This window comes from Bactrocera latifrons, unplaced genomic scaffold, assembly GCF_001853355.1.
Source record: "Bactrocera latifrons isolate USDA-ARS-PBARC rearing strain unplaced genomic scaffold, ASM185335v1 scaffold_136, whole genome shotgun sequence".
In the NCBI taxonomy this organism is placed as follows: Eukaryota; Metazoa; Arthropoda; class Insecta; order Diptera; family Tephritidae; genus Bactrocera; species Bactrocera latifrons.
The window spans coordinates 646256-660586 of NW_017534808.1; the positions used below are offsets into that span (position 1 = coordinate 646256).

Below are 14331 nucleotides of genomic sequence, written 5' to 3' on the forward strand. Positions count from 1 at the left end.
GGAAGAAATGTCAGAAGGAAGCTGCATCCAGGTTTTTTTTTTTAATTGAAAATGGGCATATCTCAGAAAGTACTCAACCGATTTCAATGAAATTCGGTATATAATATTTCCTTAACACCGTCATGACATGTACCAAATATGGGTGAAATCGGTTCACAACCACGCCTGAAATCTCGATTATTACTTTATCATGCGAGAGTATAAAATGTTCGGTGACACCCGAATTTAGCCCTTCCTCACTTGTTTATCTTGCAGCTTGTTATTATTTCTCAGCTGCTCTGAGCTTTTTGTTCAAAGTGCACATCTTTTGATTGTTTCCCAGCAAGCATGGTATTAACTTTGCTTCGGTGGAATTATGCTGGAATTAATTTGTGGCATCGAAAAGGCCAACAATGCTGTCTGGTTGTTTGTGAATTTGGTTGCGGTTTTGTATCCTGCCTTAGCTATTCAATTGTTCTCCATTGGCGGATGGATAGAAGTAGATATGTCTTTGACCCATCGACATAGATAAATATAAAGACATTCCATTCACGTCTAGCCCTCACCAGAAAAAGGCTAATAAAATGTTACTAGTCTGATTTATTTAAGAGTATGCTGGTTCAGAATAACGCAATATACATAATATTTTCGGTTTCAACCTCCGAAGTCCTTTATTCTAATAGCAGGATTTTCTGCTACTTTCCGAATAAACACGCCTATGGGCAGTTGATGCAAGAACACAATGAGCGTTTCGGTCGGACATTATTTAATAGTTTTGTAACATCTGCACACACTGCCCCATGTATTCCATTTCCTTATATTATATTGTTTCTTTAAAGCTGGTCACAATGCCTGCCGGTGATGCTTCCTAACCAATGAGTAAGGAAAAGCATCATCACCTTTTTACTAAGGCTTACACTTATTCCGTTGTTCGCGGCCCAAAAATGTAATCGTAGCACTCTTTCCATAATGTCACTGATTATGGAAGGAAATATCCTTGGATGAATGATAATCTCTTTGAGGACTGCCTATGCTTCCGTAGTTTGTTAATGTCACTGAGAAAAGTTTCTAAAGCCTAGCTTATAGCATAAATAATATTTATATATACAATTATATATAGCATGTTTTTAAGGGGTTACATGGGTTTACGGGTTTCGAGAAATCGAATTATTTTTATTGCCTTGCTAAATTCCGCAACACCTCTAGAATATTTTTTGTAAAGTTCTTTAAGTTGATCCGAGTAATAGTTTAGGAGGTACAGCCTTGAGAACGTGTGTCCTTGAGGCTAATTAGGCTTAGTGCGTCGTCTTTAAACGCGTTCTTCTCGAACTGTTTTTGATGTCAGTTGGCAAGATTTTTCAAGAACTATTCAACCGATCTTCATGGAATTTACACAATTGCTAAAGATGTGGACAAAGGGTTTTTTTTAATAAAACTATTTGAAAAAAAAGTCACGAAATTTTCACCGCATTTTTGTTTTTGCATAATTTTTTCCCAAAATATTTGCCTTTTCGTATTTTTAATCAAACTTCCACTTATAAGTTGACAAAATACGAAAACACTTTTTAGACAACCCAATACCATTTCCAGTGTTTTTTCCTTCGTCCAAGTTCTAAGTTAAGATATTAACTGAAACACGAATTTCTGTTTTTCACTTTAACGTGGGCGCATCTATTTTCCGAGGGGTCAGCGGAAATGGCGTATCAATATCAGAGTTAATTTTTGTTTTTTCAAAAATATCGGGATTTCTTTGTTAAAACATTTCATTGAAACAATAAAATATTCTGATAAATTTCATTTTCATATGAGAAAATATTGTTTTTACCTGGGGAAACCCATGAAACCTCTTAAACTTAGAAAGAGGTTATATTCTTTCCAAACATCATAGATTAACAGGTTATAACTTCATAAGAGGTAACTATAATATATTACAATTACAGTTTACTTATGCTTTATAAACCTTTTACAAATTTTCTTTAATTCACTTAATGTCTTCTCTTTCCCTCTTATATTTTTCTGCTACATGCCAACAGGGTCAACAGCCGCAATCGGAGGACGAGAATACGCCACAGAAACGTGTTGATAAAATATTCGATCAAATGGATAAAAATCATGATGGTAAATTAACATTAGAAGAATTTCGTGAGGGTAGTAAAGCTGATCCACGTATAGTTCAGGCGTTAAGTTTAGGTGGTGGTTAAGACACGAATGCCAACGAACGACGACACACTACGTAAACAAACGGACTGTAAATTTAACAGATAATATTTATGAGAAACGGGAAAAGGGGAGTGTACGCCAGCGCAGCGCTGAAGAAAATTTGTATAACTAATGACAAAAATTAAATAAAAAAAAATAAATTTCATAAATGGCACGCTGCAATAATTTACGCTGAACTTAAACAATCCGTTTTTTACAAGAACTATTAAATTTTCTAAACCGAACTTTCAGTGTTAGAGATTACTTACTTTTCGCGTAAATAAAAATGCATTTTTTCCAAAAAAAAAAAAAACTTAAAAAAATTATTTTCACGCAACTTTTGCTAAAATAAAACTTGCAAAAAGAAAAAATGAAACACTTTCTTTAAAAAAAGATAATAATTAATTAAAGTAATATTATAATAAACCTACATCATGAGCAATTTAGTAATTTTTATTGACAACAAAAATGAGATAATAATTTTTTGCAAAAAATTTTAATACTAGTACATAGTTAAAAAAAAAAACACATTAAAAACAAGTAATATAAACATATTGTGAAAAAATGCGTTCATTAGTATGTATAACTTACTATGTACACGACAATTGGACAGCGAATAAAAATTTGAAATCAATTAGCAATACAAAGCGAATACACCAATTATTAAGTAATTAGCAACAAAATAACAAAATCCAAAAACAAAAAAAAACCAAAAAAAAAAAAAAACATTAAATAGATCATAGAGTTTATAAACTTATGTGCAAACGCTATTTTCTGTGAAAGTAGACGTGCGTACGAAACGATAAGGGCCAGTATATGCAAGGAGAGATGTGCCACTTGCGCACATTAACTTATATACTATACTGCCATGCTTGTACACTTATGTATAAATANTTATTAACCAATCATACAATTGATTAAACGTTTTAAAAAGTTAGCAATTAGCCTTATTGCATATTAGCATGGCCTTATGGCTTTGGCGCTGCGAAGATGAGCACGATGACGAAAGCAGTAGTATACACATAGGCGTTAGGACAATTAGTAGCAAAAAAATATATAAGTCATAGATATATATTTAAGTAGTTGTGGAATGAAGTTTTCGATATAAAATTCGATATTATATTCTGTCGTTGCATATATTTTAGAATAGGGGGATTAGAGCAGTGTCTAAAGTTGCTCAACGCAAAGTGTAGCACACCTTACGTGGCCAAAAAAAATGTACAGTGGAAAAGTTCAAGCCTATAGCATACATTTAGGCGAAGTTAGTTGCGACAAAAGTGCTTGAGCGTTAGCTTTAGTGCCGCAAAGTGACGGCCTTAGTTGCACTTTAATGACGCATGTTAACTTCTCTCACATCTTCGGGCTTTCACAGGCACACGCACCGACAGCACTGTGTCGTATGCCATCATACTAAGATAATTTCTATTCTATGTGCGGTTCAGCTTTATTATTATTTCACTAAAATATCAAATAAAAGGTATAGCAAGACAAACTACAAATATTTGCAATATTTATTACTAACAAATAATACCCTTGTATATGAAATCATCATGCTCTACAAAAATAAATATGACTATTCTTAAAATACAAAAAAAAAATTGCTAAAAATAAAAACTCAATGCAAATAAAAAGTAAATGTATAACTAAACAAAAACCTCACCGAAATTCTTCAAAAATACAACAAACACAATCTGTAAAAATATGTTTAACCACTACATGAGAAAACAAATAAGTTAAAAGTATTTAGTAAATTTATAATACAATTAGTGCTGTTGCAAACAATACAGTGAAATATACTTATACATAATTGTATAGAAAGGTATGTAAGAATCTCAATTAGAGCATAAATATCAATGCGCAGACAAGCTATGGAATGTATGTCGACCTAAAAACTCTTCATAAGTATGCACAAAAAATATATTATTCACTTTTAAATTATGTAAATACTAAACACAATTTAAATAATACAAAAATACCACCATTGTGCTTCAGGCACATGAAAAATAGCAAAACTATTAAAATTTGTAATGTAAAAGAATGACTATTTCGCACTTTAATATAGTTGCTATCGGCATACATACGCTAAATAATCGGACAACATTTGCATGTTAATTTTTTCGGATGTAATATTATTGCATATAAATATTTTCTTATTGCGTGGCGCAAGCTCCATCTTCCTTGCAACTAAAAGTACCAAATAACCAAAATTTGACATATTTTCAAAACTTGGAGGCAACCAGTATGATAATTTTGAAGCAACTAATAATTAAATTTATGACGCTGAACTAATGCTTTTAAACTTCTCACGGCGAAAGTCAAATTTAACTTTCAAAAATGGATTAAAGGGTTATAGCCACTTGCGAATTTTCACAAATCAATATGTTTTTCTTTTATATCGAATATAAAATTTATATTTGAACAATGTTTGCGAAAATATAAAGTTCGTCCCGTAAAATGTTTCTGAGGTATTAGTGTGAACTTTGAAAGTTGGAACCCATAATGAATTTCGAAAAATGGATATTTTTGCTTTCATATCGAATATAAGTACCATATTTATAATGCTTTAAAAACTTCTCTCAAAGCTTTGGAAACTTCTAAGCTTTAAAAGCTATTGTCTTAAAATACTGTTTACAGCGAAACTTCTCCGAAACGCCTGGAGCGATAATTTAATTAAAATTTTCAAATAGTCGAAGGAATGCAGTTTCTGATAATAAAAATAAAAAATGTCAGTCTTTTGGAGCGTTCGGTAAGAGAATTAAACAAAAATTGAAAACTTCACAGATTAGTCTTAATAAAGTAAATAAAACTTCGAAGCATTAAAAGCACATGGCATTTTTCTAAATTTGAGCATAATTCTTGGCCAATTTAAAAAAATATTCTAAGCACGGAAAAATATCACAATATTGTTTAAATACATTAAAATCGATATTTGAATATTGAAATTTATTTTTCAAAATTTGGAAATATAGAATCCACACATTTTAAACGACTCGAACTCTACTAAACTAAATTTATAGTATCTTTTAAAGTAAAGGCTAAAGTCAATTCTAATATTTATTACTACGCGAACTAAAATTGTTTAGAACTCAGATATGAAAACACAAAGCACTAATTTATGTACTACTTACTATAACGATGTTCATTATTCGAAAGCTATTTTATGTAAATTACATTACATTATACATAAATATATATACCTAATTATATTTAGTGAAGAACTAAATAAAAAGTAAGATATCTTTAAAAGCAATATTTTAAATTTGAGTAATATATACAATGAAGGGCAAAACATAAAAATATGTACATAAAAAGTAAAAAAAAAAAAATTTAATTAAAAAAAAAAAACAAAAAATAAAAAATATTAAAAAATAATATTCAATAAAATACAAAATAAATAAAATAAAGCATAAAGTTAATATATAAACACAAGAACACCACTTCTTAGGCAGAATGTGTCCTACCGAAAATGCAATTAAAGCAAACAAGGCAATTTTCTTTCAATTATATTATAATCGAACATAAAAAACCGGTGAAAAAGCATTGATTACGGTGTCAATAATATTGTCAAATTGCACAGCATAACAAACAATATACCGAACCTACAAAAAAAAAAAATTATAATAATAAACAAAATATTTGCAAAAAATTCAAATTTAATAAACATAAAAATATAAAATTAATTTGCAACTGAAAATAGTGCATATTAATAAGGCGCGTGCTGTAGAAAAAATATAGAAACACAATAACTTTTGTGGTATATCACAAGTGTGACGTCACTGTTGCACATTTCATGCGCATGCAAATAAAAGTAAAGCAAAACACGACATCAATTAAAATGTAATATACATATATACGTACGATATTTGAAAGCGCAACAGTTTAATAGCAAAAAAATATATAACAGTAAAATTTACTATATTAAAACTTATATACATACGGTTTTAAGGTAAAATAAACAAAGAGCAAAAACAGCAACAACACATATACTTATATATATATATAGTAAATACAAATGTATTTTTCTTATTTTTACTCATTTATTTATTAACTAATTTAGTTTTTTGAAATAAATATATTTTGTTGTTAATATATTTACTATACAAATTACAGTGGAATACCAAAGAAACAAACAGTGTGGCGTGAAATTATTCCGAAATAAAATTTTCTGCAAAAATTTAATATTGTTGAAATAATTTTTAATTGTCGGTTACTATTTTGTTAATGGTTTCATCCGCCAGAGTTAAGATCTGCACACAAATATACAATTTCTGAAGTTATATTACTTTGAAAATCAGACAGAGAGACGAGTGCTTTTCTTGCAGGATAGCCTACAGCCTTCGAACGCCCTTATTGGAGTATTTATTCTGAGTATAAGAAAACAGAAGCGTATACTTCCTTATTAAGATATTCAACATGGTAACAAAAGAGCACCCAGAAATTATATGGAAATTCCCCGGGTAAATGATATTAAGTTGTTATCACTATCCTTAAAAAAAATTGCCAAATATGAGCGCGATCTGTCAACGAATTTGTTAAGAACAGCTGCTTCAGTCAGGCATTCCCCGTTCTGGATGACCTTCGAATTCTTCAACTGATGAAAACATTAAAAAAGCGAAGGATATGAGGCTTGAAATTGAATGATATTTTGGGTATGAAATGCGTTCTTGCTTAACTCGTCCCGCTACAGTAAACAGGTCTCTTTGGATCGTGCGTAGTCCGATCCCACATTCATGGAGAGTATTATATAGTGCCGGATCCAGAGAAAGAAAATGGGGGAAATTTACAAGGGCCAAATGGCTTATTATTAATTTTACTACTCTGAAAAAATAATAACAGAAATATAATCCAGAAATTTTCTATTTTCTGACAAAAATTAGTAATTGGAAAAATCGATAATATGTGAAATACTACAGGATCCCAGTGTACATTCCTCTGTTGGATACAATCTGGGAATATTTGAAGACGAGCTTTTCTAGCGAAGTATTGGATGGATTTCAACTGAGTTTGCTTTAGAAAAAGCACTGGCAGTGCCATTGGCCAGAAGCAAAAGTCAAAAGAAAACAAATTACCAACTGCTATTGAAGTTCTGTCAGAATTCTCAAAACTTGTCCCCATAAGACATTCGGCGTTAATTGTTTGTCGCGAATAAGTAGAAATTATTCGAAGAGGGTTAAGAAAGCGTTGACCACAAAACAAGTCCAGGATGGCTATAGGCATCAATTGATGATCAGCACGTCAATAAAATAAAGGAATTGGTGCTTGAGAATCGATCCTGATAAACACTCAGATATCATACTTATCATTGTTACATCGGAAGCATTAGTGAATACTATTTTGAAAGGTCATTGGGAAAGTGAAAGCAATAAATGACCCAAAATCACTAAAGTTTTAAACGTTAACGTCTGTGAAATAATGATTTGCGTCTATCAGGACATCGTGAAGCATATTTTACCAGCGATGACTCGGAGACGGACGCTCAATCGGCCGAATATCGTTGCAAAGGTGAGCCGAAGCCGAAAAGACCACGTCAGAGCAGGTGAAAATTCAATATCATGTTGACAGTTTTCTTCGATTATTGATACGAGATGAGTCCGCTCCGAATACCTTCCGATTGGCCAAACTGTCAACAAGGAATACTATTTGAGTATTTTGAGTCGCAAACTGCATTGATTCTTCATGAGTTTTTCGCTTAATTTTTAACCCATATCTTGCAACAATCACCAAATTCAAGTGACTTCTGTCTATTCAGTAAACACTAACGACTTCTATGGGGAAACAGTTTTGGGTCAATTGAAAATATTAAACTTGAATCGCTACGCGCAAAGAAGGCTATTCCGGAAATTGACTTTAACAACTGTTTCGGCGATTGGAAAACACGTTGACAAAAGTGTATTAAGGCCAAGAAGAATTATTTTCATGGGATCGACATATGTCGATTTTGAAGAAAGAATAAAAAATTTTAAAATTATAAACAAAGTCTTTCAGTTTTTTGCTCATAGTAGTGTATATGGAGTAATGTAAATCGGATGTTGCAAATATGTGAATATCAGTTATATAGTTGTAAAGGCAAGTTTTAGCCAGATCTTATCACTTCAGAGGTTTATGAGAGAATTGTCCTATAATATTGGTCCTATAATAAATTAAGTTATTAATTATTAAGCAAGGGCTTGGTTATGACGTTTTGTTGGCGTGAAAATTGTCAGATTACGCCCAACTAATTGTAACTTGTTCTCACTTTTTACCCTTCACAAACAATATATTATAGGGTTAGGACAATGTAATCGGACGGTAATATTATTGTGAAGTCTCTGAGTACTATCGTGTTTAGATTTTGAAGTAGGGAGTTTCCTAAAAACGAGTTTAAAGCCGGATTTATTAACGGATTTATTAGAATCAAAAGTGTTTTCATTTTACTCTGGTAAATTGCCCCCACGGAATAATATTATGAAGGTAACATATATGATGGTTGCCTATTTCGTTTGCAGGTTTTGGTCATTCATAGATAAATCAGAGCTTGGGGAAATTGTATACTTTTGAATTTCTCAATAGAGAAATCCAATATATGTAAGTTTCAAACGGGATGAAATCTAGCAACCACAAAACATCTGAAAGCAATATCACGACATGTTAAGATTTTATAAAATATACATCTCATATTTCTGACTGAGATGACGTAAGCTCTTTTTAAGCTTACCATAATAAGTTGGTAGTAAAGAGATCTTACTTGAAATCACCTTAATATTATGGAAGAGTAAATGCAATGCAATTTGGAGACATAGTTTTCTGTGGGTAAATCGATAACACTAAAATCTTGGGTCTTCGCAAAAACTCTAAAATTTAACCGAAAAAAAAAAAGATTTACAGTTTTCATTTCTCTTTTTAAGTTAGGAGCATATCAAGAACAAGCAGCTGTTATTTTCTAAATAATATATGTTACGTAAGGAAACTCGTACTTTATATACACCGGATTTTGTATAGCATACTTAAATGTAACGGCTACCATAAAAGCATAGAAAGTACTGAAAGTGTGAAAGAAAGCGTAAGAGTTAGATGATAAATACATGAAAAATATATATGTGTACTTTTATACAGCTGCACGTAAGCTGAACTGAATCGAACGTGCATAGCTGTAATAGAAGCGTTTAAAGCTACAACCATTCGACGAAGCTGCAACGGATGACAAACGAAAATAGTCGCAGAATCCTTTACATATTCATGGAAACCATTTCCGTTCACACAGAGTATGTAAATATAGGTGTAGCAGTTTACATATACTATATATATATTCCACCTAACATTTTCCATACACATCAATTCACGCGTTGTTGTTTTTTAAATTTTACCTTCGGAATGTTTTTTAACGTCCACACATGTGGGCCAACCTCACTTCCTGCGCAGCAAATGAAAGTTTTGCTGGACATACAAGTATGTAGGTGGCATATTGAGGTGTCAGATAGTGGTAAACTAATACTCACGGCAAAACTCAGCCAACCAAGTGACCAAGCTCTATTGGTATGTAGTTGCATTGAAGTTGTTGTAAGTAGAGTTTCGGGCTCATATACAAATACACTCACAGTTAGTTTGCCCAGGTAGCGGCCATGTTGGTATCCCACTTCCAACCAACACTATTAAATGTATTACGCTAGCTGCTATTGTTTAGTAAACTTACACACGCACACGAGATGCTAGTTCGGGCGGTTCCAGCTGAAAACAATTGGGTTTGATGCTACGTAAATTTGTGGAGTACAGGGCAATACTAGGGTGGTCCGTAAAATAGAATATCTCAGATCACTTTCTATAGAATTAAACATTTTCTATAATACTAACATTTTTATAGAAAAAAAGGTTAACATTTTAAATAATATTTTATATTATTTTAATTCTATTATTCTCAAGACGATTTCGTAGTAGAATAGGTTCATAATTTACATTTACTAAAAGTCCCAATCATAATGGGTATTTGTACTTAGTAGAAAACTTGTATTCGTTGTTTTTGTTATATTTAATTCAATTCCATTTAATAATATGACAAAAAAGAGGTAATAAGAGGTTTAATCATTCATAAATTTTTTTCCAGTCCCCGATACACATAAGCACTTTTTTGTTGCATTCAGCTACATCAGCGTATTGTTCTTTTTTTCGTAGATCGACTGAAAACGTGTTCCACGGAGTAGTAATTTCAGTTTTTGCGACAAGAAAAATCACACGGAGCCAAATTTGGTGAAAACGGTGGTTGACTAACTGGTTTTGGTAGTGTTCTCAATACCGGCCAAATACAACTTCTTATTGACAGAACACATTCATGACTCACCAAACCACGAATATCAAAAAAAAAAAAAAAAAAAAAAAAAATAAATAAATAAATAAATAAATAAAAAAATTCCCCTTCCTTTCGATGATTGTTGACTTGTTTTCATGTCAAACTCATAAACCCAGTCAGTAAAGGAGTAGGAGTCAACCAAATGGATCAGTGATCCTAAATATAAACAAAGATTGTTGACTTGGCTAATTGTAAACAAAGGTTGCTGACTAAGCTAAAAGTAAATAAAGAGTTCATTGACCTTATAAAATGTATAAAGGCATGTTTTAGATAGCTCTCGAATTAAAATTGGGTTAGAATCAAAGTCGGCGGATTTGCAGTCCGATTTTGCTTGATTTCGGACTGAAACATAGAAATTCCAAGGTAGCATTAGATAATAAGTAGGTATATACAATACCAGTAGGTCCTGAGATATAGATTTTGACCAAACCGCCTCGTATAATTTTGACCTCCTTTAAAGTTCTTGCAATCTTACCTGTAAAACTTCATGTATCTGCATATATATTTATTGATTTATCGCACTTTTAGTAGTTTTTAACGTAACCGTTGAATAGGAAGTGGATTTTATTTCTATATACCTTTGTCTAATTCGATTATTTTTAGGTGATGCAAAAAACCGTTAGGTAAAACAAACTATTATAATCTGTGGCAATATGAGTCTAACAGTCTTCTTAGAATTTTCCTTTGAAAGCCACAAAGAACACCCTCCCTAATATATACACATTCATTACATGATGCTGAAATTTTAAAGTTTCTAACTTCACAGAAATTTTTGGCTAACTTTAATCACATAAGTGACACCAATTTGCATGTTTGTATGCCTTGATAAGAACCTGTCGTGATGAATATATAAAAAATTGCATGAAAGAAAGTCGAATATTCAGTTAAAGGCAAGTTATTGCGAGCGTTATACATTTAGTGTCTATCAAGAAGAATAACGTTCGGTTAAAATGAAATAAAACACTCAAAGAAGATTATACTTTTTCTTGTTATGCAGATAATTTTGTGCCATATATAATTTGAAAAAAATGTCGGCCGAATCACTGTCTCAGCTTTGTTTGCGAATCTCGAACTGTTTTTGCTGATTTTATGCCAATTTTTTACGACCCACTTTAGCATTTCGCTGGAATTTCGCTTGCAGTGCACGGAATGTTGTCTGCGAGCTCCTGGAGACGTAAGCCTTTTGACATGAGGCGGCGCATTCATTTTACCAAATTCCGGCAAAAAGTTCATCAACAGCATGTTATAATGCTCTCTATTGATTACAACAGTCTTTCTTCATTTTGAAAGAAATATGGCCCCACGATACTGTCATACCACAATTGGCACCAAACGGTTAATTCTTTCGGTTGCAATTGCGTTTCCTGAACTATACAAGTATTTCGATTCATCCTAGTGGCGGCAATTTTGTTTCTTGACGAAGCCCTTAAAGCTTAAACATTCTAAGACATTATTTTGTGCGAAAAGCTGTTACAGTAACCACCGAAGAACATGAATATGCGTAATAGTTTACCACAGTTCCCAAGAGTTGTACCAAATTGAAACGTGGCATGATGAAATGACAAACCATGAAGACAGTAACAAAATTTTACTGAAATGAAAAAATTAATAAAATGTGGCCATATGTGCTATTGTTTCATTTGACATTAATTCGAACCTGCTGGCCTGGTTAAGTCAAATTCGAAGCAATAGACAAGCCATACATATTGGATAGATAAATAAGGTATACAACTCAGATCGATTGTGGCACTCCGCGAGGATGCATCCTGTTCCCTTTTGCTTAGTAAATTAATACAGCTTCTCGAGAAGAAGAATCTCAAGGTCGTTTGTTATGCGGACGACCAAGCTGTCCTCTGTTCTGGAATGAACCTTAAACGCATACATAGAAAGCGATCTTAAGATTGCCAACAGGAGCGGAGGGTCATGGTTACGGTCAACAAGGTTCATGAAATATTCGCCTCGACACCTTCTATAGAAGTAAAAAAAAGAAACAGCTCCGTCACTTTCCACCGCTTCTTTTGTAAACAAATAAATTATAATAGAATTTCTCAGCTACTAAGCAGTTCCATAAAAAACTGCACCGGTCAGACCGTCCTTTTCGGGTTCAAACGGAGTAAGAAGTGAAAATGTTTAAACTGTAAAGAAATTGCTTTGTTTTATTTTAAGACAACATCTGTTTGAGTTTTTTGCAGCTGAACCAAAACCAAAAGGATGCATATTACATTTGGAGAAACTTTTGCATTCACTCTGCCCCTTTCATTGGCTCATCCCGTTAAGCAGTCATTTATTTGTTTGTCTTTACATTATACTTTCATTGAGAAGTTGTGAAGTTTTTTGCTGCAGATTTTAAAGCACACTCATCCGGTTCAAGTAAAGTCAACTGTTGAGGGTTACACATTGATGGATGGGTAATTAATTGCGCTCGTACATAATGCGAGTCAACTTGCCGACAGTTTATGTTGCGTGCAACCGGGGAGTTGAAGTGCCCAGGGGAACACCACTGTTACTTGCAGCATAAAGTTTGCGATGGAATTTTTTTTATGTTGGTATGTAACTGTACTTTTTTAATTTATTTTTTGTTGGGGTTCCTCCTTTATAATTAGTATTATGTAAGTGCGCAACAACAAGTAAAGGTTGGTGGTAAAAGTAAAAATGGCAAATATGTGTGGAATCTTTGTTGGGCGGAGGTCATTACTCAACAATTTATCACAAGCAGCTTGGGATCTCCTGGCAGCTATGAAACTGTTGCGTGCAACAATGTGCGGAGAGTATGACGAAAGATATGTAATATTTGCCAATGTACATATTGAATTCGTTCAATTCATCTATTGTTGATTTAAATTTTAGTTTGAATTTAATATATTAAAGGAAAGTATTGATTTTGGAAATGTATTATAATATATAAACAAATTGTATATACTTGTACTGTAAGGCCTACTAAAGTGAAAGCTACTTTTTGGAATAGATGTTAGCTATCGGCTTAGTGGTATTGACAGGGATAACAGGGAATCCTTTACCATTACCACCTCTCTTACTAGCTCTTATTATTATAATATCTTATTTCGGACCTGTATTGCCAACATTAACCGGCAGAAAGCAGCATTTGTTCAGAAGCAGCTAGCTTTAGCCCCCAGGAAAGAAACTGTGCTTCGTCAGGCTACACACAGTCATAGCGTCTCGGCAAAGATTGCCTGGACCTTCCACAGAGTGGTTGTTATCTTGTTTTGTCTATGATGACCGATTTTGCTACTGAAAAATTCACATGAAGAAAGCTTGTCAAATCGGCTGTCCTAGTTTTTTGCCAACAAAATAAGAAATTCTTTCTGTCTTCAGATTATTCGTATGGTAAATTATTCTCTAACGTATTCAAGTTTTCTAACAGCAGTAAATTTTGTCGAAATCACCCGATATGTTCGAAAAACAATTGAAAAATGCATTAGAAAGTTCACCTTTATCAAATGAACAAGAAAAAAGATTAACTTGCACCGAAACTGCAATACTCATTACAAGCACAAAATATTCTTTACAAGAACCAGATTTGAATGCCAATATCACGTTAAATGAAAAATTTGTCCATACAAGCGCTTAATTCCGATTCTTCACGTTGAATGGCAATGATATATGGTAGCCGAAAAAAGTTTTTTCGTATTTCTAATCAAACTTCAAATTGTTTTTTTTTTTTATATTTATAATAAACATTTTTGCGCTAGAAACATAATTACATCAGTGAAAAACTTGTTTGGGTTTTCGGCGGTAACTGCGACAAGTATATTTCACAGGCTTCTTTTGAAGCTAACTTTACTTTATTGAGGGAGTTCTGCACTGACCGAAAC

At 32.6% G+C, this 14331-nt stretch overlaps 1 protein-coding gene across 1 annotated transcript in view; it reads left to right on the forward strand.

Moving 5' to 3' along the window:
- LOC108965176 (frequenin-1) overlaps nt 1-2463 on the forward strand; it is a 64563-nt gene extending 62100 nt beyond the window's left edge. The window contains exon 7 of the mRNA XM_018927399.1: nt 2013-2463. Within this exon, the coding sequence (XP_018782944.1) occupies nt 2013-2180 (168 nt within the window). The 3' untranslated portion in view covers nt 2181-2463. The remainder of the gene's footprint in view (nt 1-2012) is intronic.
- The last annotated feature ends 11868 nt before the right edge of the window (nt 2464-14331 follow it).